General features: G+C 57.2%; 1 protein-coding gene across 1 annotated transcript; it reads left to right on the top strand.

Moving 5' to 3' along the window:
• Positions 1-457: 457 nt before the first annotated feature.
• ITGB3 (integrin subunit beta 3) lies at positions 458-21,554 on the top strand. Its single transcript, XM_086626759.1, has 15 exons — positions 458-619; positions 6,311-6,396; positions 10,657-10,849; positions 12,788-13,040; positions 13,518-13,680; positions 14,306-14,467; positions 14,625-14,720; positions 14,933-15,022; positions 15,435-15,569; positions 16,004-16,433; positions 18,695-18,917; positions 19,112-19,212; positions 19,319-19,438; positions 20,558-20,724; positions 21,458-21,554. Exons 1-15 carry the CDS (start codon positions 562-564, stop codon positions 21,524-21,526), a joined length of 2,346 nt encoding a protein of 781 aa, XP_086482885.1. The 5' UTR covers positions 458-561; the 3' UTR covers positions 21,527-21,554.
• Positions 21,555-23,261: the final 1,707 nt, after the last annotated feature.

Genomic DNA, 23,261 nt, shown 5'->3' with positions numbered 1-23,261 from the left:
CCAACCCCATTTCGGCGGAGATCTTCCCATTCGCACCAGTACTCTGGGGAGGAGGGGCTGAGAGCCCACACTCTCATATCTGTATGTACTTGCTCCGTTCCCCCTTAAACCCTTGAACTCAGATTGTTCAGGCTGCGTTTAAAACCCAGGCTGCCTTTCCTGCAAGAGTTAATAAAAGGAGGGAGTGAGCAAGATTTTGCAAGGAATTAAACCCAGGCAAAAGAGCCTATGGGAGCCTGTTACCAGCCCCAGGGCTGTAGGTCACCAGTGCAGCGTACTCCTGCCAATAAACTAAGGGTTTATTAGTCCTTGCCTGAGCGGAGAGAGCGCAAAAAGCATGAGGAGCTGCGCGCAGAGCGGACAGGGACACTCCCTGTCTCCAAACTAAGCGATAAGCCAGCGCCGTTTCCTCCGGCCGCCCCGCTCGCCGCGTGTGTCATAGCCTCAGACTCATGATTCGTCTCCTGGACTCTTCAAAACCTCCAGCCGCCCCGGAGCTGCTCTCCATCACTCACGGCAGGGCTGGTCCCAGCAGCCCCCCACGCTCGGGGCTTGGAGAAGATGGGAAAACTCAGCGTCGCTCTCGGGATCCTCGTGCTCTGCGCTGCTGGCGGCTGGGGTAGGTTTACAGCCCGTAGCGCTGTCGCTTGCTTAAAGCCAGGTCATTTAGGGATTATATTGCCTGTTATTTCCCAAAATCCCAGGACTTTCTGAATCCCCAGGGTCGGCGATTTCCCAGGAAAAGTGCTCAGAGGGGGAACTGGCAGCCTGGAGCCTCGGCGAGGTTCCCAAATACAAAGCATCTCACGAGGTGGTGGGGCTTCGGCTGGGTCGAGGCATGGGGGGTTTCTCAAAGATGTTGTAGGGTCAAGACGCGGTTTGGTGCGTTATTCTCGCGCTGGGTGCGGCAAGTTTATGTTCCCTACCTACGCGGTGTTTGGCTCCGGTGACCGGTTTGTAATGGAAGCGCTGGGGTGTGACTTGAGCTCTGTCCTTAACAAACAGAAAATAAGCTGGGGGAGTTTGCAGGGCAGGTAGTCGCCGTATCCATGTCGTTTTAAGGGCACGGAGAGTATTTAGGTCAGCACTGCTATCTTGTGTTATTTTTTCTCATGCTACTTTTGTGCTTTTCTTTAAAAACTCTGATTTCTGGCATCAGATGATTTCAGGGCAAATGTAATTTGCATTGAAAAAAAAAAATTTCCAATGTCTGAAGCATGGAGAAACAGCCTAGAGAAGCGTTATCTCCTCCCCAGGTGTTTTTCTGGGGCTCATAGTAAATCCTGCAACCGCAAACTGGTGCGATGTTTTCAGCTCCTTATTTATAAATCAGTCCCATTGTTTTTGAGGCCAGACTGAGGGGGTTTGGGGCAACATCATTCTGTCTAAAGAATTCCAGACTTTGGCGATTTCCCAGGAACAGCCTGAGGCTCTGATCTGCTGCAAGAGTGAGCTGTCATCAGTACAGGACACGGGATAACGCCTGGGAGAGTTTGAGTTGATAGAGCTGCAGTTTGGGGCAGTGCAGGTGATTTGTCTGGTCATGTGTCGGTGCCTGTAATCAGCTGAGCTCAGTTTGGGGCATCCCCTCTCTGAGAAGATGCTGATGGACAGAGAGAGGTTCAGGGAAAAGACACAGTCCCGGGATGACGTGGGTTTATCAGCCAGAAAAGCCCAAATCCTTATCACTGAGTCAAGCAGAAAGGCCACAGAGGATGTAAGTCTGGTTTGGGTCTTTATTGAGTTTTCTAAAATACTTTTATCGAGTTTTCTAAAATACTTTTATCGAGTTTTCTGTGTGCACACTCTTGCTGAAGTTGGCAGAGAAGGAAAAAACTGTGTGGCTGGCTCCTGCGGTAAGTAGAGGAGGTTATTTGGAGTGCAGATTGGGGGCTGGGTAATTTTCTCCAGCCAGGGAAGGGTGATGCCCAGCCACAGACGTCTGGGGTATTTTGGGTGCATCATTTCACCTTGCTCAGGCTGCAGCATTGCCCGGCCCCAGGTGGGTGATTCCCATGCTGCCCAGTTTATCTTCCTGTATTTCATGTGCTAGGATTTCTTTTTTTTTTTAAAAAAGAAAAAAAAAAACCCTGAGTCTTTATGATCAGATCATTATACGAGACCTGCTGCTTTCATAATAAAAAAAAAATGCAGCTTTTGTACTTTGGTTTATTAGTTTTTATGGCTGGAAAAACAAGCGCTGAATATGAAAAAAAAAAAAAAAAAGGAACTAAAAAATACAGAGTTTATTAGTTTAGGCTGTGCTGGGATCTTGTTAACCTGCTCTCAGCCAGGCAGTGCCCTGAGCCTGGGAGGCAGAGCTGGGCACTCCCAGGACCCTGGCATGAAGGGGCCCAAGCTGCAGCATCCTCCGCTCCCCTCCGCCTGTGCTCCCACATCACCCCAAGGTCCCCCTCCCCACCCCCCTCCCACAAAGCCCTCCCGACACCGCACCCTGCGTCCAGCCACGCAAGCACTGCTGGAAATGACGAAATAAAGCCATTTCCCCGCAGCGAGGCAGTGAGGACATGTTTGGGTGGTGATAACTGCCCTCTATTAATCACCGCTGGCGCCCAGGGGATTTCTGCGCCTTCCCAGGGCGAAGGGATGGTCCTGCTCCATCCAGCCCCAGGTTAGGTGCAGCCAAGAATGGCTCCATACGGTGCTGGAGGTCAGGGAAGTGTCCTCGTCCCTGGTGACATGTCTTGGTCATGGAGCGATGGAGACCACGGGGCTGATGAGTCTGGGGTAGATACCCCTGGGCTAGGGCTTCAGGCAGCCCAAGCGGTTGAAGCCCCAGCCCAGGGGTATCTACCCCAGACTCATGCAGCACCCCCAGGCAAAGCCACCACTGCCAGCGCTGGCATGGTGGCACCGTGTGACGGCAGAGCCCAGGGCAGCCTCAGGCATGGCAGCAGCCCTCCCGCGGGGACCCTCCGTGCTGCAGCCCCATCTAACCCCACGTGCTGCAGCCCAGCTCATGGCCATCGTGCCAAAATCAGCCAGAAAATTGGGATTACATCTCCAGCCTGGTGTAGGGGGCAGATCAAGGCTCCCCTGGGCTGTGGGGTGGCAGCAGGAGGGGAGGAGAAGAAGCCCCAGAGCTCTGGTTTTGTGGCATAACCAGGTGAAGCAGAGGCAAGAGAGACCTTGATGGGCAGACAGGAGCTTGGAAATCCTCCACATCGTGTTTCAGTGCTGCTGGGTCTTGCTGGGACCAGGGTTAATGCTGGTGCTCAGGGACTGGGTTTACCCCAGTGGTTGGACAGGCAGAGCTGGTGGCTCTGGAGTCTCTGCCCAATCTCAAAACAGCAGAAATCACGGTCCCATCACATGGCATCACTCAGGTGGGTGCCAGAGGCACACAGTGCTTGTTTCCCTGGAGCCCCACACTGCACAGGGGAAACTGAGGCAGGGAGCAGCTGAGGGACTTGGCTCAAGTCACAGGGAAAACCTGTTTCAGATAGGATTTGGACAACTGTGTCTCACACCCCAGATGCTGGTGTGAGCCCTGTGTCCTGTCCCCAGGCTGGGAGCATGGCTGGGGCACCCATGGATGGCAGGGACCCCGACCAGCTCTGCACTTCCCCAGCCAGCTGGGTGCTGGGGCAGAGCCAGGTGATTAAACCATCCTACACCGAGCTAAAACCAACTCTTGGGAGAACAAACCCCACACTGACATTAAACAGGAGCCTGGGCCAGGAGCATTGCTGGTGGTACTGGGTGCAGTAACCCAGCCCCAGCCACCGTGGCTGTGAGTCAGCAGCTGGAGGTGGTGGCTACAGGGAGGGACGTGAGAGCGGAATGCGATGAAACTCCGGGCACAGGGCAGACGGCTACCTGGCACCTCTCCCCTGTCCCCGGCCGAGGGGCCGTGGCGCTGGTCCAGGTATCAAAGCATCAGGGCTCCCCAGGGACCTGCAGTTTCGGCAGCTGTTCCCGTGTTCTGGCCTGTGGCCCAGGGTCAGCAGCTCCGAGAGTTTAATCCCGAACACCTCGAGCTGCCGAGGCCGTCCCCGTCCCCAAGGGCTGCCCGGGTAATGCCTCCTCTGCCATCCGCAGAGGGCTGAGCCGCTGCCAGCCGCGCTGGAACTGGCTCCCGGCTGCACGGCACAGCGCAAATCCAAGGCACGTGCCCTGGCGCTGGGCTGCAGCTGCTGGCGCTTGGCAAGGCGGGAGGGATTTCACGCGGACACGGCAGGAGCCGGCGGGAGAAGCGGGAGCCAGCGCTGTTGGTGCCACTGCTGCTTTCTCAGAGCCCTTTGCCTTCTCCCCGCTCAGCCCCGGCTCTCCAGACCCCCCCACCCCAGGAGGTTGCTGTTAAAGCAGTGGTGCAGAAAGCACCAGAGACCAACCTGTCACTCTTTCGGGCAATTTAAAGTCTTTCCCACCCTCACACGCTGCAGCCGGGTGTTTCCGTGTATGGCGAGAGCCCTGGGAGCAGACACAGCCCCAAAACTGGTGCTGAGCCAGGCAGTTGGGTTTTAGCCTTTAGTTTAGTCTCCCCGCACGGGACGAGCAGGGGGTGTGGGTGGCAGAGGTCCGATGGGGCACACCAGCCCTGGTGTCGCGGGATGCGTCCCTAAGCAGCTGCTGGTCCTTGGGGCAGCCACAGCGTGTCCAGCTCAGCCTGTGTCACCGCCCTCCTACAGACACACACATCCAGGGCACGCTGCGCACGCGGGTGCCGTGCACACTCACACACGTACATGTGTGCACACCCGTGCTCCCAGGCTGCCTGCCAGCGGATGTGAGCGCACGTTGCCGTAGTTCTTTCCAAAGACCTGATGACATCGTTTCACCACTTCCTCCTTCTGCTTCGTGTTGCGTTTCCTGCAGCTATGGAAAATGCCGCTTTATCTGCCTGCAGCTGCTGGGGAGAGCTCTGGGCAGGGATAAGGGGACACAGGGCAAAGGGGAGAGCCCAGCACCCACTGCTCCATGCTGGCATCCCCCAGGCACCACGGGTTGCAGCACTGCCCCAGCACACGGCTGTGCTCTGCTCTGCCCGGGGAATCCTAAAGCTCAGCCAAGTCCAGAGCTTGTCCAGGTGGGAGGTGGTGTCCCACCAAGATGATCCGAGGGCTGGAGCACCTCTGCTATGGAGACAGGCTGAGAGAGTTGGGGCTGTTCAGCCTGGAGAAGAGAAGGCTCCGGGGACATCTTCCAGCAGCCTTCCAGTGCCTAACGGGGCTACAGGAAAGCTGGAGAGGGACTTTGGACAAGGGCATGTAGTGGCAGGACACGGGGCAATGGCTTTAAACTGAAAGAGGGGAGATTTCGATGGGATCTAAGGAAGAAATCCTTCCCTCTGAGGGTGCTGAGGCACAGGAACAGGTTGTCCAGAGAAGCTGTGGCTGCCCCATCCCTGGAAGTGTTCAAGGCCAGGTTGGATGGGGCTCTGAGCAACCTGGTGTAGTGGAAGGTGTCCCTGCCCATGGCAGGGGGGTTGGAACTGGGTGGTCTTGAAGGTCCCTCCCAAGCCAAACCATTTGATGATTCTATGCTTGTGCCCTGGGAGGAAGAATGAGCCGAGGGTGATGCCACCACAGATGTGTCCCAGCCACTCACTGCTTTGGCTGTTGGCAGCGGGAACCGCAGAGCCGCAGGGTCATGCCTCTGCTGCAAGGGCTCGTCCTCTTCCTGTGGCCATTTTGGGGCCCTCTAATCTTCCCCTACAGACCCACTAGCCTCTGACCTTCACGACTGGTATCAGCGTGTGAAGCAAAGTACCACCAGCACGCTGCTGGCGTCATGCCCCTTCCCTCCCCTCCTTTCCCTGAGTTGGAACCCAAGCCAAGACCAGCCGCTGAGTTTCGTGTCTGCACAAGAAGGCACAGACCACCCTGGGGCAGGGGGCAGGGGGAAGAGGTGGCAGTTCCCCGGCTGCTGGCAGGGCTGCGGGTACCACACTGCACCCCTGGGAATTCACCTCTTCCCCCTCCCTGCTGCCCCAGAATGTCTGCAGGGAGGCCCAAGGGGAGATTTCCCCCCTGCCAGCAGTGGGGGCTTCATTCCAATACGTGTGATGTTGCAGGGATGGGGGGACCCTTTAAGGAGCTGGCAGGTGGGAAATGATACTCAGTCCTGGGCAGGATGAAGCCCAGCCGGTACTGGGTGGAGCAAGTGGTTATAAAAGGGGTAGGGAGGGAGCACCTGGGGTTTGGGGCTGGGAAGGGGGTTGGAGGAAAGCTCTGGTGGGATGGGGCTGTGTCTGTTTGTGAAGCTGCTGGCTGAGAACTGACACGTCAGCACACGTGTGGGTTTGGGGCTCGGCGGGTTGTAACCGCTCTCTGTTTTGCTGTTTCAGGGGGTAACATCTGCACCACCCGTGGGGTGAACTCCTGCAAGCAGTGCCTGGCCGTGAGCCCCCTCTGTGCCTGGTGCTCTGCGGAGGTAAGAGCCCCCGGGAGGCCGAGCAGGGCTGAAGCACATCCCATCCCTGCGCGGGACAGGGCACACGTAGGAAGGGACGAGCCTTTGGGCTGTGGGTTGGGTGCTGGTTCCTGTGCTACAACCACAAGTTTGGTCTCCATCTGTTCCCACGGTGTCTAAACACGTTCCTCAGTGAGATCTGGCTCTGACCACAGCTCAGGATGCGTGTCACGGGGCTCGGGCTGCCCGCTCCTGCCTTGCTCCAAAAATCTGCCCCTTATCTGGGTGCATCAGCAGGAGCTCCACGAGTTGGCTGGGAAATACCGGTGTTTCCAATGGGAATTCACTTTGCCTCTCAAAAACTGTACTTTTGAAAGCCCAGTTTACTTTTGGTTTGATTCTTGAAAACCCATTGCGAAGCTCTGGTGAAAGGGGTTTAATTCCTGGAAGGGGTGGGAGGAAGGAAAAACACTAATTAGCAGTTAGGGTTTGGGTTTAAAGACCCTTTTTTCCTTGGAAAAAGGGGGGAAGGAAGATGAGATGCCTGGTTTTGGTTACTGAGATAAGGAGGATGTGAGAGCTGATCGGTGGCTTTGAAGTCAGCCAGTTTCGGTGGGTGAGAGCCTGGAGGATCTGCCACCATCCCCTCTGAAAATGCTACCCTGGGAGTTAGTCCCTCTGGGCAGCAAGAGGAGGGAGATTCCCAACAGACTGGGAGAGCAGCCCCAGGGCAGAGACAAGGGGAGGAGAGGTGGAATGGGGAGTGGTGATGAAACCTCCTTCAGGGCTTCCCAGCCAGAGCAGTTCACCTTCTAGCAAGGCTTTTCTTGCTTTCTGCTTCTCCATCCACGAAACCCAGCTTCCTCCAGCTGCGGCTGTGCCCAGGACTGGGAAAAGACCTGGGAAGCAGTGACCCAAGCTGGGAAACACTGTTGGATCATGCCCGTGTGGCTGGATGCTTTGGTGTCAGAACGTGTCTGGAGGGGATGCCTCCGCTTGCTGTGCCCATCAGATACCTCCGGGGTCTTGGTGTGGGATGTGAGTAAAGATGTTCGGGTGGATTGGTCTTATCTCCCACCAGGAGTGGCTGAATTTTGCGGGGTGATAAGGGCCCTCCCTCACCTCCCCAGAGGGGGAAGAGCCAGCTGGGCTCGCTCCCTGTTCCTGGGCCGGACTGGTGTCTTGACGCTGCAGTGGGGGCTGTGATGGGGCTGGGTTTGAGTTTTTTTTCCTCCAGATCAGCAAAGGTTTCCAAAAAAGGAAATAATTCCAGTGCTGCTCATGGACAGACATGACACGCAGCGAGCGAGCCGTCCCGCTGCCAGTAACCGGCCCCCGGAGAGCCAGGCTCTGCTCAGCAACTCTGCTTCCAACATCTGGACCACATTGTCTTAATTTAGCAAATGAGAGTTTTTTTCTGTGGGTTTGCTTCATTTCCCTGGGGTGGGAAGGTCTCTGATACTGTCCCCCCTTTTTTATTTAAAGGAACAGTGCCCTTATTTGTGCTCCTTCTGCTCCCACTGCAGCCCTTTCCCACGCACGTTGCCTTCCCGAGGAGCTGGAGGTTATCAGTTACTCCTGTTCCATCCTGGCTTTGGACTGGAGAAGGATTTTCTTGTGGTTTCTGGTGATCACTGACCCCACCGAGAACTCATGCAGAGGAGAATTGAGTTTTACTTTTCAGAAACCTTGACCACTCTCACCAACAAACAGATGTGCCCATCCACTCACTTTTTCTTTTGGAAAAACTCCACCAAAGCTTATCGCTGAGATATGGCTCTAAGATCACTTTGGAGGTTATGGTGACAGATCTTTGTGTCTCACCCACCCAAAATGTCGCCTGTTCTGGGTCCCTCAGAGGAAAGGTGGAGGCAAGGCTGGACTGGGGTTTGATTTTTAGAGAAGCTGCTGGAAGGTTTTAGCTTCATCTGTACCTTGGGTCCTCCTGGAGCTCTCCTGCAGAGACACTGATGCTGGATGTGGTTGCCTGATGAGATGGAAATGGAGATGCCCTGGGGATGTGTGACTTCCCGTGGCCTCCCCACCCAGCAGTGATGGAGCTGCCTCTGCCAGCACCCTGCCTGACCCTGCCCTTGCTCCCAGGGTTTGGTAGCAGCAATCAGAGGATAAACTCATCAGGTTTCCTGTCCTGGAGTGAGCTTGAGCAGATGCTGGGCTGAAACCTCCATCCCTGCAGTGGGACAAAGGCGGTTGAGGGGGAGGTGGGGGTGAGATGGCTTGTGATGGAGGAGGTGGGAACACGTAAACCCCCCAAGCATCTCCGTGATGGGGAGCCGATGCCGGCAGAGCTGTGCTGATGGGGACGGGGGGCTCACAGGGAGGGTGTCAGGGAGTGAAGTCCTTGCACTGTGAGTTTGTCACCAGCAAACCTGGGCTGCCTCCAGGTCGCTCCTACCTGGGGCTGTCTCCAAGTCACTGAGCCTGCAAGTCTAAGGAGGTTGGGGTGGGGGAAAATAGGCTTGGGGCTGCGAGGGCCTCGCAGCCAAACGCCCCATTGATGGCACAGTAACTTTTTCCTTGGCCTTTTGCAGTAGTTTTGTTGCTTGGGAGGTTCTTGTGCATCCTGAGTCAATCCTGATATTCAGAGTACTGGGGTTCAATAGCTTCTCCACAGGAATCTTGCAGGAGGAATGATGCTGTTAATCCAATAAGGTGCTACATGGCCTTTGAGATCCTGGGAGCTCCCCAGGCTCTCCAGGTACCACCCCAGAGCCCAGCACCACAGTTAAACCTGCCTGCCCAGCCTGCTTTTCACCTCCGTATCTGTCCAGTGATTTCCCCACCCAGGACAGGAATGTGGGTGATGACTGATGGGATCTGGAATAAACCAGGCACATCTTCCCGCAGCAGGGAGCTCTGTGGGGCGAGTGTGTGGGGTGGGTGGGTGCACGGGAGCTCATTTAGAGGGATGACTTGTCCTCTCCACCAGCAGCGTGCTGTCCAGGCGGCGAGGGTGGGGGCAGGAGGCCGCGGGGGAGGAACACGCCTGCTGATGTATTTTCTGGCTATCGCTTGGCCACTGTTTCCAGAGGGCTGCAGGCCAGCCACCCTCTGCATTTTTCCATTTGTTTGCTTAAAACACACAAATTGGTTCCTGGGTTCAGCCAGCCTGGACCTGGGGGAGATGATATTCTGGATGGGGAACTTCTCCAGTGTTGGGGTCCAGCTTCCCAGGAGCAGGGAGAGAACTGAACCAGCCCCACCAGGACTTGTGCCGCTCCCCTTTGCTGCAGGGAAAGGCTGTGCCAGTCTGCTGCAGGACTTCACGTGTAGAAAGATTTGGGCTGTGAGAGGGAGATGGAGAAAGCCCTTGGAGCGGAGGGTGGCTGCTGCCTGACAGGGAACACGCGGAGCGGATCCTGGCAGCGTTGGGCTGGGAAAGAAATTCTTCCCATATTTGTCTTTTTGAGAAACTGAAATGACGGGAGCCCTTCTGAATGCGCCGTGATAAGGGCGCGGAGCCGGGAGCTTTCTAGGAAAGGAGGGACGGGGCTGGAGCCTCATGGTGACTCCACACTTTGTGCTTCCTGCCCCTGACGGAGGCTTGACGGCTTCTCCCGCAGCCCGTTGCGTTTTTTCTCCTTCATTCCTTTTTTGGTTTTCCTTTCCTCCGGCCAGCTCCGTCTGGCAGGAAGCTGGAGAGCTGGAGATAAGCCTGAACCACTCGGACAGGAACCGAGCACCACTCCATGCGATGGGCTCGCTCACAGCAGGGCTGTTCTTCGCTCGCAGCGAGATTTCGAAGGGCACGAGTCAAGAAAATGGGGGGGAAAGGTGGCTTGTCTCTTGCTAAAGTTTAGAAAATAATAATAAAGTCCCAGGCTCTGTCTCTCACCCCTAGCCTGCCACGTTGGCATCCCGCCTCACCCACTTCTAGCCATCCCACACACCCAGATGAGCTTTCCTTTTAGCTTTGCCAAATCCCAAACCTGAGGCTCCAGCTGCTGGGAGTCAGGACGGGCTTTGGCAGGGATGAGTTATCCATCGCTGCTCCTTGGCAGGGGTTGCTGAGCTCCTCGGTGGGGCACAGAGGACCAAAACCTGCTCTGAACCCCAGCAGGACTTGCTGATCCCAGATCCCCTCTGTCTGCCACCTCCCTTGAGCAGAGACCATGTGCCCCAAAAAGCCTGTTCTCCTGGCCTTGCCTTAGGTGTGATAAAGCAGAGGCTTTCTGGGGAAAAAGGGACTCTCTCTCCTCTTGGTGTAACCCTGACGTGTTCCCAGGGAAGCTGCTTCCTGACCGTGTCCCTCTCCCGCAGGTCTTCGCGCAGTCATCCCCTCGCTGCGACCTACGTGCCAACCTCCTGCAGAATGGCTGCGGGCAGGACGACATCGAGTTCCCCACCAGCACCGTAACCATCCTGGAGGACCGACCCCTCAGTGACAAGGGCTCAGGGGGCTCCACCATCACCCAGATGAGCCCCCAGAAAATACAGCTGAACCTGCGGCCAGGTAAGAGCCCCCAAACTGCCGTGGGAAGGGGAGATGCAGTGGGAATAACCCAAAGGGCTCAAGTGATGAGTGAGCCATTGCTCTGTCTCATGGCCAACACGCTCTCATGTCCGTTGGGGGCTGCACCAAACCCTCTGAGAACATCCCTGATGGGCATCCGGGCTGTCTGCAAGCTGAGTTCTGCGGTTCAGTCTCTCGGCTCAATCCTGTGGTACCCCAAGGGGCAGGATGGGATGTGACTTCAACAACACACAGGTCCAATGCGCTTGGTGGAAGTCGACTCGTGCCTAACGAGCCGTAGAGCAGCTGGCAGGGTTGGACTGCCAACAGGTCCCTGTAATTTCCCAGGCTCATTTCAGCCAGGCAGGCTGGAGCTAATTAACTGTTATGGTTGTTTGCCAGCATTGAGGAGTTTCAAACTAGGAGGCAAAACTAACAGGCATCACTCACCCAAGGTCACAAAACTGGTTTGGGGAACAGGGAGTGAGCTGTACCATGACTGTGCTCTTCCCCATACGTAACCCAGCCCTGGCCATCCGCTCATGGATGACTGTTTCAGACTCAGCAGGAATAATTTTGATTCCTTGTGCTCATTAAAGCCCTGGGGCCAGCTATCAGTGGCTGATAACACATGGTACGTCCCTGGGCCTAGCCAAGAGGAGTCGCGACCCAGCTGAACGGCAGCAGTCTGAAGTGTCCTCATGCAAGGGGGACATGTAGCTGCGAAGTGGCCCTTACTCTATTTACATCTAAAGATATTAGGCAGGAGGGTGTGCTGCTCTGGAGAGGAACGGAGGCAGTGCACAGTGCTGTAAAGTCCCTGTTCCTTGGAAGCAGTAGAAAACCCCAGCTTGATATCATCTTTGCCCAACCAAGAGGGCTTGGCACGAGTCATCTGCCTTGACTCATGAATCAAGACCAAATGCTGAAGGGTGTAAGTAGGACGGATAACAGCCCATGTCCTGCAAGCTCAGAGTCCTCATGGTTTCAGCTCAGCAAGGAGAAACGTGCTCTCTGAGCACAAAGTTGGGATGTGGTGGTGCTCCAGCAATGCAGCTGGAGGGGGGATGGAGATCTTTGGGCTCTCACAGATTTTGAAACTGTCTCCATCCTGAAAGTCAGAATGAGACATGCAGATGTAGAAGGAAATATGAAAACAATAACAATTAAAGCTGCTTTTCCTCAACATTTGAGGTGTTCCGAGAAGGCTGCAGGTGTGCCTCAGCTTACGTTTCAAAGAAGCCATATCAAAGAACAGCAAGAAAGAACCTTTGTCTCTTTCAAAAGGCAGAAAGAAAAGGTCAACCCAAGGTGTTTTCAGCACTCTTTTTTTTTTTAAGTGCTAAAGTCATCGAAACTGGCCTGTTTCCTAGAAAGTTCTGTCTAAAGAGGTGGTTGTTTCAATAGAAAATGTTTCACCAAAAATTTTGCAGAAGGGGCTGGGAGGAGTCAAGAGGAGAGGGAAGGAACAGGGATGGGGGAGGTCCCAGGAGATGCTCAGAGTCCTTGGGAGCTCAGACAAGTCCAAAGCAGCCATGCAGCCCCCTGGTAATCCCTGTAAGACCACACTATGGGTGGTTCAGTCTCCCCATCCAGCACGTGTTGGTTATGCTGTTCATGCAGGACAGCTTGTGGTGTCAGCTCTGAGCAGGAGGATCTGCTCCTGTCCTGGTAATGAGACATTTGGAGAACAGGAGCCGTAAGTCATGTCTGCCATCTCCAAGGGGTGCACAGCATATCTCCCCATGCAAGGACTCTGCCCTAAGGGCTTTGCACCTCTGTGTCTGTTGAACTGTGATGTTCTCCTCCCAGCAGCTTTAAACCATCTCCTTGGGTTCTGCTGACCCTGTAGGCTGACTTTCTCCCTAATCCTGTGATGAGCCCCCTTTGCTCCTCCCAAGAAAGGATCTCTCACTCCGCTGCCCTATTGCATTACAGATGACTCCCAGATCTTTCACGTCCAAGTGCGTCAAGTGGAAGACTACCCCGTGGACATCTACTACCTGATGGACCTGTCCAACTCCATGAAGGACGATCTGAGGAACATCCAGAACCTGGGCACCAAGCTGGCCAGTGAGATGCGCAAGCTCACCAGCAACCTACGCATTGGCTTCGGGGCCTTTGTGGACAAACCTGTTTCCCCCTACATGTACATCTCTCCTCCGCAAGCCGTCACGAACCCTTGCTATGAGTAAGTCCCAGGCTCAGGGAGTCCTGAAAGGGTCAGAAGTTAATGGAACATCACTGGAACATGGCTGGAAATCCATGGCAATGGATTTCAGCAGAGCTGAGGGTCTGATTTTGGGCAGTTTAAACCTTGCTGCACTGTATGTTCTGCTGCCACGAGGAGGAGGAGCAGGTCTAAACTTTGAAGTATCATTGTCACTGAGGAGCTTTTAAGGGAATAAACAATCTTCCACCATTTTTCAAGAGAGATATTGAGGCTCAAAGAAAGCAACTTCTAAAAATCCCAGCAGGACAGAGGCTGGGAGCTGACCTGAGCCCAGCATCTCCAGAACACCTCCAGCTGTGTCCTCAGGTTGTTGGGGTGGTTGGATCCCTCCAGCACATTCCAGACAGGATCATGGGACATAGGATGGGTGCAGGGTGGGGATGGGAGCTGGAAGAGTCCTGCGAGCCTCATGGCTTGACCGCTGTCCTCTTGCAGGATTGGGGAAACCTGTCTGCCCATGTTTGGCTACAAACACGTCCTGTCGCTCACGGACGAGGTGACCCGCTTCAACGAGGAGGTGCAGAAGCAGAGCGTCTCACGGAACCGTGACGCGCCCGAGGGTGGCTTCGATGCCATCATCCAGGCCACCGTGTGTGATGTAAGGGGCAAGAAGGCCTGGCTGGGGCTGGGAGAGGGTCATCAGGCTGGGCCTGGTCGGTTGGCAGAGATGACCCAACCCCACTGGGACAGGACAATAAGCCCTGTGGAGCTGCAGCTGGGCTCAGATCTGGAGAGAACAATGGTGAACAATGAGGGCATTTTTAGGCCAAAAGCCAAGGCAAGGGAAGAGCAGGACCCTTGTGTGGTCCTGGGAGGAGAGAGCTGCAGAGCAGGTGCCTGGGGACTGATGATCCCATGTCAGCCCTGCAGTAACCAGCCCAGAAGGGGCATCTTCTCCTGTGCCTGCACCTTGATTTTGATGGAGATGGGACGGGTTGCATCCCTCAGTCATTAGCTACCTTGATTAGTGCTCTAGCAAACTAAAACCTATCTTTTGCCCTTGCAAGCAGCCCATGCCCACCTGCTGGGCTCCACGGCCCACACCCTCCCCCATGGCACTTCCCTGGGAGAGTGGTTGCCCTCGGTTCCTGCTGCAGTGGCAGGTTGGTCCCTACAGCCACGCCGTGACCTGGGCTGGCAGCGAAGGCAGCAGCGGGGTGCTGGCACGTAGGGCTGCCCCAGGCACACGCTGCCACGTGACTGGGAGCTGCCTTTCGCTGCAGGAGAAAATCGGATGGAGGAACGATGCTTCCCACCTACTCGTCTTCACCACGGATGCCAAGACCCACATTGCGCTGGACGGCAGGCTGGCTGGCATTGTGCAGCCCAACGATGCCCAGTGCCACATGGACAAGAATAACTTCTACTCTGCCTCCACCACACTGGTAAATCCCAAACCACGCGTGGGGTTGTGGAGCCCAAAGCTCCTGTTGAGGATCCCCATGGGGTGGGAAAGGTAGTCCAGCCCTGTTTGGAGAGCATGATGAGGACCAGGGTGGTTGGGGTACGTGTTCCAAAGGTATAGCCTCTCCTCTTCCCCAGGACTATCCCTCTCTGGGCCTGATGACTGAAAAACTCTCACAGAAGAACATCAACTTGATCTTTGCTGTGACAGATATGGTTGTTGGACTCTACCAGGTAACAGCCACTGTGCAAAGCTGCCTTCTTGGGGGGGCTGGTGGGTCCCGAGGAGCACCCTTTGCAGCTGGCCATGGGTGGCCGGACATAGCTTGGTGGTCTCCTGTCCTATCAAAGCTCCTTGGGAAGCTCCTGTGTGCCTGGAAGGGGTTTGGCCCATCTGTGGTACATTCACCTGTCACGAGCAGACCATGCTTTTGATACTTCTCCAGAACTACAGTGAGCTGATCCCAGGCACAACTGTGGGCACCTTATCCAGAGACTCCAGCAACGTCCTGCAGCTCATAGTGGACTCCTACGGGGTGAGTGTGCAGTGTGATGGCCCCGCAACAGCACTCTCCCTCCCGAAATAGCCACTGCTTCACACTGCAAGCAGCCCACATGGATCTGGCAGCTCCCCCAGCCCCGAGCATCCTCCCTGGACCAGCTTTGAGCATTCCAACCCTAACAATTCTATGATTCTATGATCTGCCTCCACCCACGCATGCGGGGACCCCGGGGAAGGGAGATCACTACATTCGCCACCAGCCCCTTCCCATCCTCGCAGGCGTGTCCCTGTGGGGAATGACGTAGTCGAGTCCTGAGAAAGACTCGGGCACTTGGCTCCTTCCCCGTGCATGTGGGAGCACCACTGCGGTGCTCGGGGGGACCCCTCCCCAGGACTGAGCCCTGCCCAGCCTGTGCTGTCTTCATCACTCCTCTCTCCTCATCCAGAAAATCCGCTCCAAGGTGGAGCTGGAGGTGCGTGACCTCCCCGAAGAGCTGTCCCTGTCCTTCAATGCCACCTGCCTCAATGACGAGGTCATCCCCGGGCTCAAGTCGTGCATGGGGCTCAAGATCGGGGACACGGTGAGGATCCTGTTCTTGGGCTTGGTTTTTGTCCTCCTCCACATAGCAGCTCCGTCAGCTTCTCTGATGCTCTCCACCAGCACCATCTACTTGCCCCACCACCTCCCGAGTGACCCTGTAATCTTTGCAGTGGAGAGAGAGGGGTCCAGCTGGGTGGGTGCAAGAAGGAAAATGCTTTTTTGAGTCTGCTGGATGAGGATGAAACTGTGATCCTCTAGCTCAGCCCAGGCATCAGGCCACAGTGCATGGAATTTCACCTGGTTACTGTGGCAGGCAGGTGCCCTGACCCAAACCATGCTGAGACAGCTTTGAAAACTCCAAAAGTACCTGGTGGGCCCCTTTCTGGGCTGCTTAATCTTGGGCATGGACTGGAGTGGGTACCCCAATACCATGCTGGTGGTACTGACACCCAGACATATCCCTCTGCCATCCAGGTGAGCTTCAGCATCGAGGCCAAGGTGCGAGGGTGCCCATCGGAGCGGCAGAAATCCTTCACCATCAAACCCGTGGGCTTCAAGGACAGCCTGATGGTGGTGGTCAACTTCCACTGCGACTGCTCCTGCGAGAGCCGAGCTGAGGCCGAGAGCTCGTCCTGCAGCCGAGGCAACGGCACGCTGGAGTGCGGCGTGTGCCTCTGCAACCCCGGGCGCCTGGGCTCGCACTGCGAGTGCTCGGAGGAGGAGTACAGCCCCTCGCAGCAGGACAACTGCAGCCCCCAGCCGGGCCAGCCCCTCTGCAGCCAACGCGGCGAGTGCACGTGCGGGCAGTGCGTGTGCCACGGCAGCGACTTCGGGAAGGTGACGGGCAAGTACTGCGAGTGCGACGACTTCTCCTGCGTCCGCTTCAAGGGCCAGATGTGCTCAGGTGAGTGCGGGAGGCAGCTCAGGGTGCGTTTGTACCGCTCACGCTCAGGGATGAGGGAGAACTAGCGTGAGGCTTGTCTCGTGCGTTGTCCCCACGTCTGCCTTGCTCAGCCGTCGCTCTCTCTGGACCACCTGTAGGTCTGAGGCATTGCCAGGAGGAAATTACTCCCTTTTTGGCAGCTTGAATCACCTTCCATGCCCAAAATCCATGACAGTGTGGTGGGCTCCAAGGGTTAAAAGCAGACCTCAGTCCTTGTGTTGGACTCAGCAGTCCCACCGGGGTGGCTGGTGGGCACACAGAGAAGCAGCTCTGGGGTGTACAGGGCAGGGACTGGCCAAACCTTGCTGGAATCGCAGCCCCTGACTCATCAGAGGTCCTCCTCTGCAGGAGGAAGCCCCAGGGTGGGGGGAGAGGGCTGGTGGGGAAAGGCAACTTTTTATCTTCTGCTCAGTTCTTGAAGACTCCCCGTTGGCAAAAGCATTAGGGAAGCAAATCCTTCCCCCTCACTGGTCTTAAAGCATCAGCCCTTCTGAATATTCTTCTCTTCCATGTGCCCCTGGACTCCCCTGCTCCAGTACTGGGGAGAGAGGACCAGGTCCTTGGGTACTCCTCCCACACCAGGTTCTGGAGAAGGAGCCTCTCTCTGCAAAAACACCTGTCCCAGCTGCGGTTTCAGGTGTCCTGATGTGCCAGGGCCTCTCCCCCATCAGGAACCCCCATGCAGGTTTTCTCCCACCCATATCTCCAGTAAGCACTGGAGATCCGACTGAACTCTGGCACTCTGCCCCATCTCCTGTTCTATCAGGGGATGCAAGACAGGTGGCAGTGCCTGAGACCAGGGCGTGAAGCTGTGGCATGTTCCCTCCAGGAGCAGAACACCCCAAAAGTGATCCAAGGGGGGAAATGAGAGAGGGGTGGCCATCCCTTTTCCTACCCCCAGCCTCATTCCGTGAGCCCAGGCGAGGCGGCTGCTAACACAGTGCCAAAAAAGCCACCGCTTTCCTGCTGCAGATCCAAAAATCCCCGTCAGCGGCCAAAGCTGATCCCACTCCGCTGGAGCCCAGCGTGGGCAAGATGAAACCTGCTGCCCGGGTGACACTCAGTTCCTGCTCCTGGACGTCTCCAAATACAGTTTTTGGGACCTCACCAGCCTTTCAGCCCAAGTTCCTGGCTCATGGCAGCCTCTGTGCCGCTGGGATTGATCCTTTGCCTCAGCAGCCTGCTGATAACGCAGGGCTGGGAACGCCGGGGTTTTCCCCCCACCCGGGACAGTCAGTGCCCTCGGTGTCCCCAGGGAGCCTGTCCCTGCTCCCGCTGCCTGTTTGCACAAGGGCTGCCAGGTTTGCGGAACGGGCCAAGGGCGATGAGAAGAGCTGCCCCCGGCCTGGGTGAGCTGTTAATTAACCCGATCTGACCTTCTTGGCATCAATCCCGTCCCATGGAGGCACTTCTCCCAGCCTTCCCGTCTCTTTCCATGCCTTGTCACCCAGCACTGTTTTCCTCTGACTCAGCCCTAGTTCCTCATTAACAGGGTTTACACATTTATTTCTCATGCCGATGCCCCCAAGGCTGTGGTGGGGACGGTGCCCGGCCGATCCCCTGCCGGGAGCGGCGTTCCCAACGTGCCCCGCCGCGCTCGCGGCTCGGGATGGGTCGGCGCGTGCCAGCTCCGTGGCGTTTCCACCGCTCACCGCGTCTTGTCTTTGAGCCGAAAGCCAACCACAATCCAAATAGCTCCAGGCTCTGGCAGGATTTGAGCATGTCTGTCTGTCTGTCTGATTAAACCAGTCTTGGCGGGTGTGTGGAGCTTGTCAGGCTTTTCCCAGCAGTCGGCTTCCTCTGCCTGGTCTGGGGCTGGGAAACAAGGGGGATTTGGGGGATTTGACTAGACGTCCTGACTCAATCTGAAATTAAAAGCCGAAACTTGACTAGCTCAGAGACGGAGTCGATCGAGCACCTCCAGCTGCTGCTGCCAACCTGCCAGAGCTGGGGCAGCTCCGCCTGAAATATGGCGGTTTCTTCTTGTTTGGGGGGAATAAGAGGAGCGTTGGGGACACGGCGAAGGTTGAGGTTTGCCGTGAGCTGCAGTGTGTCCCACCCTAAGGATGTTGGAAAGAGGTTGTCCTGGGTGGCTGCCCTGCCTTGCTGTGCCCATGGAGGTGGAGCAGCTGCTCCAGGTACACAGGCATCCCATATGGGTGATGGCTAACGGGACCTATGGGGACACTTGAGGGTCCTGATGCCCTCCGGGTTGTCCCCAGGCCATGGGCAGTGCAGCTGCGGGGACTGTCTGTGCGACTCGGACTGGACGGGCGACTACTGCAACTGCACCACCCGCACTGACACGTGCATGTCCAGCAACGGGCTGGTGTGCAGCGGCCACGGCTCCTGCGTCTGCGGCAAGTGCGAATGCACCCAGCCCGGCTCCTACGGCAACACCTGCGAGAAGTGTCCCACCTGCCCGGACGCCTGCACCATCAAAAAGTGAGAGAGGGCAGAGGGGTGGGATGGGCTGTACACCATTGGGGAGCTGGCAGTGATGCCAGCAGGAGCTCTCACCGGCTGCAGCCCAGTTGGGTTGGGATTGCGGTAATTTCTGCAGCCTGAGACCAAAAAGTGTGATGGTTTCCCTGGGGAGAGCGTGGAGGAGCTCACAGTATCTCCCTCCTCTTCCTCAGGGACTGCGTGGAGTGCAAGAAGTTTGAGCGGGGAGCGCTGGTGGAGCAGCAGTCCTGCAACCGCGTGTGCCGCGACGAGATCAAGACGGTGCAGGAACTGGGTAAGAGGAGACCCAAACCCCCGTCCTAAATCACGTAAACCCAGGGGCTGCGTACACTGCCCGCTCTCCCCCGGCACAGGGGACTCTGAGCCTCTCGCTCTGGCAGGTGACAGGGGCAAGGACGCCGTGAACTGCACCTACAAGGACGAGGACGACTGCGTGGTGCGGTTCCAGTACTACGAGGACTCCAGTGGCAAATCCATCCTCTACGTTATCGAGGAGCCAGGTGAGACCTGGCCGCTGAGTTGGGCTGCGCTGGGTTTCTATGCTCAACGGGGGGATTTTGTGTCCCTTTTGTAACTCCCACCACTGCCAGGCTCACAGGGCACCGCAGTCAGGGGCTGAGAGGGGTTAAAAGCTGCCTTGTTCCCTGCTCTGTGCCACTGGGGCCGGGATTTCCTTCCTGTCTCACGTTTCCCCACCGTGTTGCTCCGTTATTTCACCCCTGCGTTGAGGCTGAGGATGGCAGCTCAACCTTCCCACTATCCTGGTCCTGCTTCTGACTCCATGGGTGTGATTTTTCTCGAGAAGCAGATAAGATGTGGCTCCCCTTAGCCAGGCAGGAGCAATGCTACGGCTGCGCCCCAGGGGTCTCCAGCAACCTCGAGGTCTGATTTCCAGCAGAGCTGGGGGCTGCGTGGCCGCAGATCCTTCAATAGCAGGGCCACCAAGGCAGCTGCCAGCTCTGGTTACACCTGCCTGTCATCGGCAGGGCTGCAGCCCACCCTCCCCAGCCCCTGCACCCGGAGGGGAGAGGCAGACGAGGGCCAGGGTGGCTGCGCAGCCCCCGGCAGCGTGCGGGGGGAGCGGGGTGGGTGCTGGGGTTCGCACTAGATCTCACCGCCCTGGTTTGCTGGTGGTGGTGTTCATAGAATCATAGAACGGTTTGGGTTGGAAGGGACCTTCAAGGTCATCCAGTCCCAACCCTACTGCCGTGGCAGGGACACCGTCCTGCGTTGCTGCACGGCCAGAGAGCAGGGTTGGTGTGGGGTGTCAGCTGGGCTGGTGGTTTGAGGATGAATTTCTATCAGCCCAAGGTCTCTAGTGTGATCTCCCACCATGGATGGGACCTGTGATGCCTCTGACCTGGACTGCTCCAGGCTTGGGTGCCCCCACCCTGTAGACAGGAGCTTCAGGATCTCAGCACGTGCACCCCATGGATGGGATCCTCCTTTACAGAGCCTGCTGTGCTCAAGGGTGGAGGCCCGTGCTCCCTAATGGGGAGGATGAAGCCCTCCTGAGACCAGAGGAGCTCCATGTACTCATGGCCAGGCAGCCCCAGAGCTGCTTTTAATTGCCCTGGAGGTACTGAGCCCCCCCAACCCTGCCCTTTTCCCTCCTCCAGACTGCCCGAAGGGGCCAGACATCCTGGTGGTCCTGCTGTCCGTGACAGGCGCCATCCTGCTCATCGGCCTCGCCGCCCTGCTCATCTGGAAACTCCTCATCACCATCCACGACCGCCGGGAGTTTGCCCGCTTTGAGGAGGAGAAGGCCAGGGCCAAGTGGGACATGGTGAGGGCCAGTGGGTTGGCTGTGCTGGGCAGGAATCCCTGAATCCCACAGCCCCTGGGTTGAGTGGATCCAGATCCCAGTTCTCCCAACACAAGATTCCACTTGCTATCCATGGTCCCAGGGCACGGTCCTTAGGGACCCATCCCTCTCTGAAGCACAGCAGTGTCACAGGCAGGACTCAGGGTGACACTGCCAGCCTGGGCACCCCTTCCCCGAACCCGCTGTGGTCCTGGGGGCTGTGCACAGGCGATAGCAGATGTCCCGGATGCTTTTCCCACCTCCAGCGTATCCCAAGCACTTGTCACCAGCGTGACCCTCTTACTCACTGCCTGCACCAGTGTTTCCATCCCGTGAGCGAGGTGGAAGGTCCCTCCTGCCACGGGATGCTGGAAGGCCTGAGGCACCCGGAACACAAGGGAGGGGGTTGGGGTGGCACCGGTGCCTGGCCCCCACCTCCCCCCTCTCCAGAGGGGAAGGGATGGGGTGGCTCTTTCAGGAGGCCTCTCTGCTCCTGAGCTCCTGCTGCTTTTCCTCTCCTCCACAGCAGCTTTTCCCTGCTCTCCCCCATGAAAACCTGATGGGGAGCTGGTAAACTGCACAGCCGAAGCCTTGAGCGGAGACGTGGATCCACCGCTCAATGCTGAAATGGTGCCTCAGTTTCCCCAGTTGTGAAGTAGAACGAGTGCTGATGCCAAGCACAAAGTGATGATGGTCTTTTTCCTCCTTCTTCCAGGGCCACAACCCTTTGTACAAAGAGGCTATATCAACCTTCACCAACGTCACATACCGCGGGAATATGTGAGGATGCCGCGTCTGGCACTGGCTGTGGGATCAGTCGAGGATCCGTGGGATCTGCTGGAGTCTGGTTTACAGAAGAGCTTGAGTGTGTGTCTGCATGTGTGAGTGTGTCAGCGTGTAATTTAACAACCCCTCGACTGCCTCCGAAGCCCTGTTGTCCATTGCCCCTCTGTAACCGCAGGGACGTGCTTCCCACGGCAAACCTCTCGTCCTTACCTCGGCGGTCGCCTCGCGGGAGCCGGCGGCCCCTCCATACACTGAACACGGAGACATGGGACTTCCTCTGCCGGGCGAGGCTGTGAACTATAAGGTGCTCATAGGGTCCAGTGGATTTTGGGAGTGGCTGCTCGAACCCAAGGCTGAGCTGTGCTCTCCTCCGTGGCCGGTGCTGGTGAAGTTCTGTCTGCTCGGAAAGTCCCCTCGTGCACTGGACAGATGGGGTGCCCCCGGGTACGGGAGCTGTCTCCTTGGAGGACGGGGCAGCGATGCTCGCTGGCAGCAGGCAGGAGCTTTGAGGTTGGGGACACCGCTCGAGCAGCCTGCCAGCCCCCTGCTTCTTGGCAGCCACACATTTCTGGTGCTGCTGTGGCCCAGGACAGTAGAAAGCAAACGCCCTGGCATCGCAGTGCCCTTCCTCCTTCCCTCCACGTGCACTCGGTTTGTACCACTAGCCAGCTCTATGTAGCATCAGCTGTGCTGGTCCCAGCTGCAGCCTGGCTCAGCCCCTGGGATGGTGCTGAGCTCCTGGGGTCACCCTCCACCATCCCCATGCCCCAAAGCACAGTTTCCCTTGAACCTCACCACCTCGCTCTCCCTTTTCTGTGCTTTTAGGGCTGCGTAACTGCACCACGCTTGGTTTTTCTGTGTAGCTCAGGGTTCCAGAAGAGCTGGCAGGGTTCAGGCCAGGTCCTGCTGCCTGGGGCTGTGAATCACCTGTGGTTTGTCCTGTGGGGTAAAATAAACAAATACTGTGGTGGTGGAGTCTGGCTGTAACAGCACTGCTGCCCAGGCCCTGCCCCAGCCAGGGCACGGTGGCCCTGTTCCCCTCCATCACACCAAAAAGCAGTGGAGACCTTGTGCCTGGCATGAGGCTGGTCCCCAGGGCCCCAGCAGCGTGCTGGGGGTGTTGTGTGTCCCTGGTCCCTGGCTGCCTGTCCCCAGCAGCGTAGGGGCTGGGGTGGGAGCTGGGGCTGAGCCCCAAAGCGGGGGGGTTGGATGAGCGGCAGCGCTTCACACCACAAAAATAAAAACAGTACAAAACCCACAAATTGCTAATGGTGTCGGTGTCCCTGCCAGCCATCTGTGCCCAGGCTTCCTGCCGCGTGGGCAGCTCCTGGAACCCCAGTATGACTGGGGGAACTGGGATGGGTTGAGGGATGGGGGAGCTGGTGCAAGCAGGACTGTGGGCCCCCCCATGGGGCTCTCTGCTCTGTTACTGGTGCCCTCCTGGGAATGGGTAACACATTTAGGGGCACAGGGTGGGCCAGAACCTGCTGCGGACTGTGGTCCACCTGGTAGCCACCTCGCTTCACTGCAAGTGGAGTGAATGCCAGCAGCCCCCCCGTCCTGCCCCACAGGTCCCTGCCAGCCCTCCAGTGTGCTGGAGAAGCCCCCGGAGGAGGGGAGCTGGGCTGGGACCGCTGCAGGACCCTCCCAGGGGCAGCTGGGGGAAAGAGGCTGAAGCTGGGAGCAGGGTCCCGCCGGTACCCCTAGCTCCGAGCACCCGCTCAGCACCGCAT

The sequence above is a fragment of the Tauraco erythrolophus genome, chromosome 25, assembly GCF_009769465.1.
Source record: "Tauraco erythrolophus isolate bTauEry1 chromosome 25, bTauEry1.pri, whole genome shotgun sequence".
In the NCBI taxonomy this organism is placed as follows: Eukaryota; Metazoa; Chordata; class Aves; order Musophagiformes; family Musophagidae; genus Tauraco; species Tauraco erythrolophus.
The sequence above is the reverse complement of the archived record's forward strand: the minus strand, read 5'-3'. Positions and strand labels throughout refer to the sequence as shown.

Coding starts and splice junctions, on each gene's coding strand:
- ITGB3 (XM_086626759.1), top strand. CDS start 562: ATGGGAAAACTCAGCGTCGCTCTCGGGATCCTCGTGCTCTGCGCTGCT. Junction 10,850..12,787: donor ACAGCTGAACCTGCGGCCAG/GTAAGAGCCCCC, acceptor ATTGCATTACAG/ATGACTCCCAGATCTTTCAC. Junction 13,041..13,517: donor GTCACGAACCCTTGCTATGA/GTAAGTCCCAGG, acceptor GTCCTCTTGCAG/GATTGGGGAAACCTGTCTGC.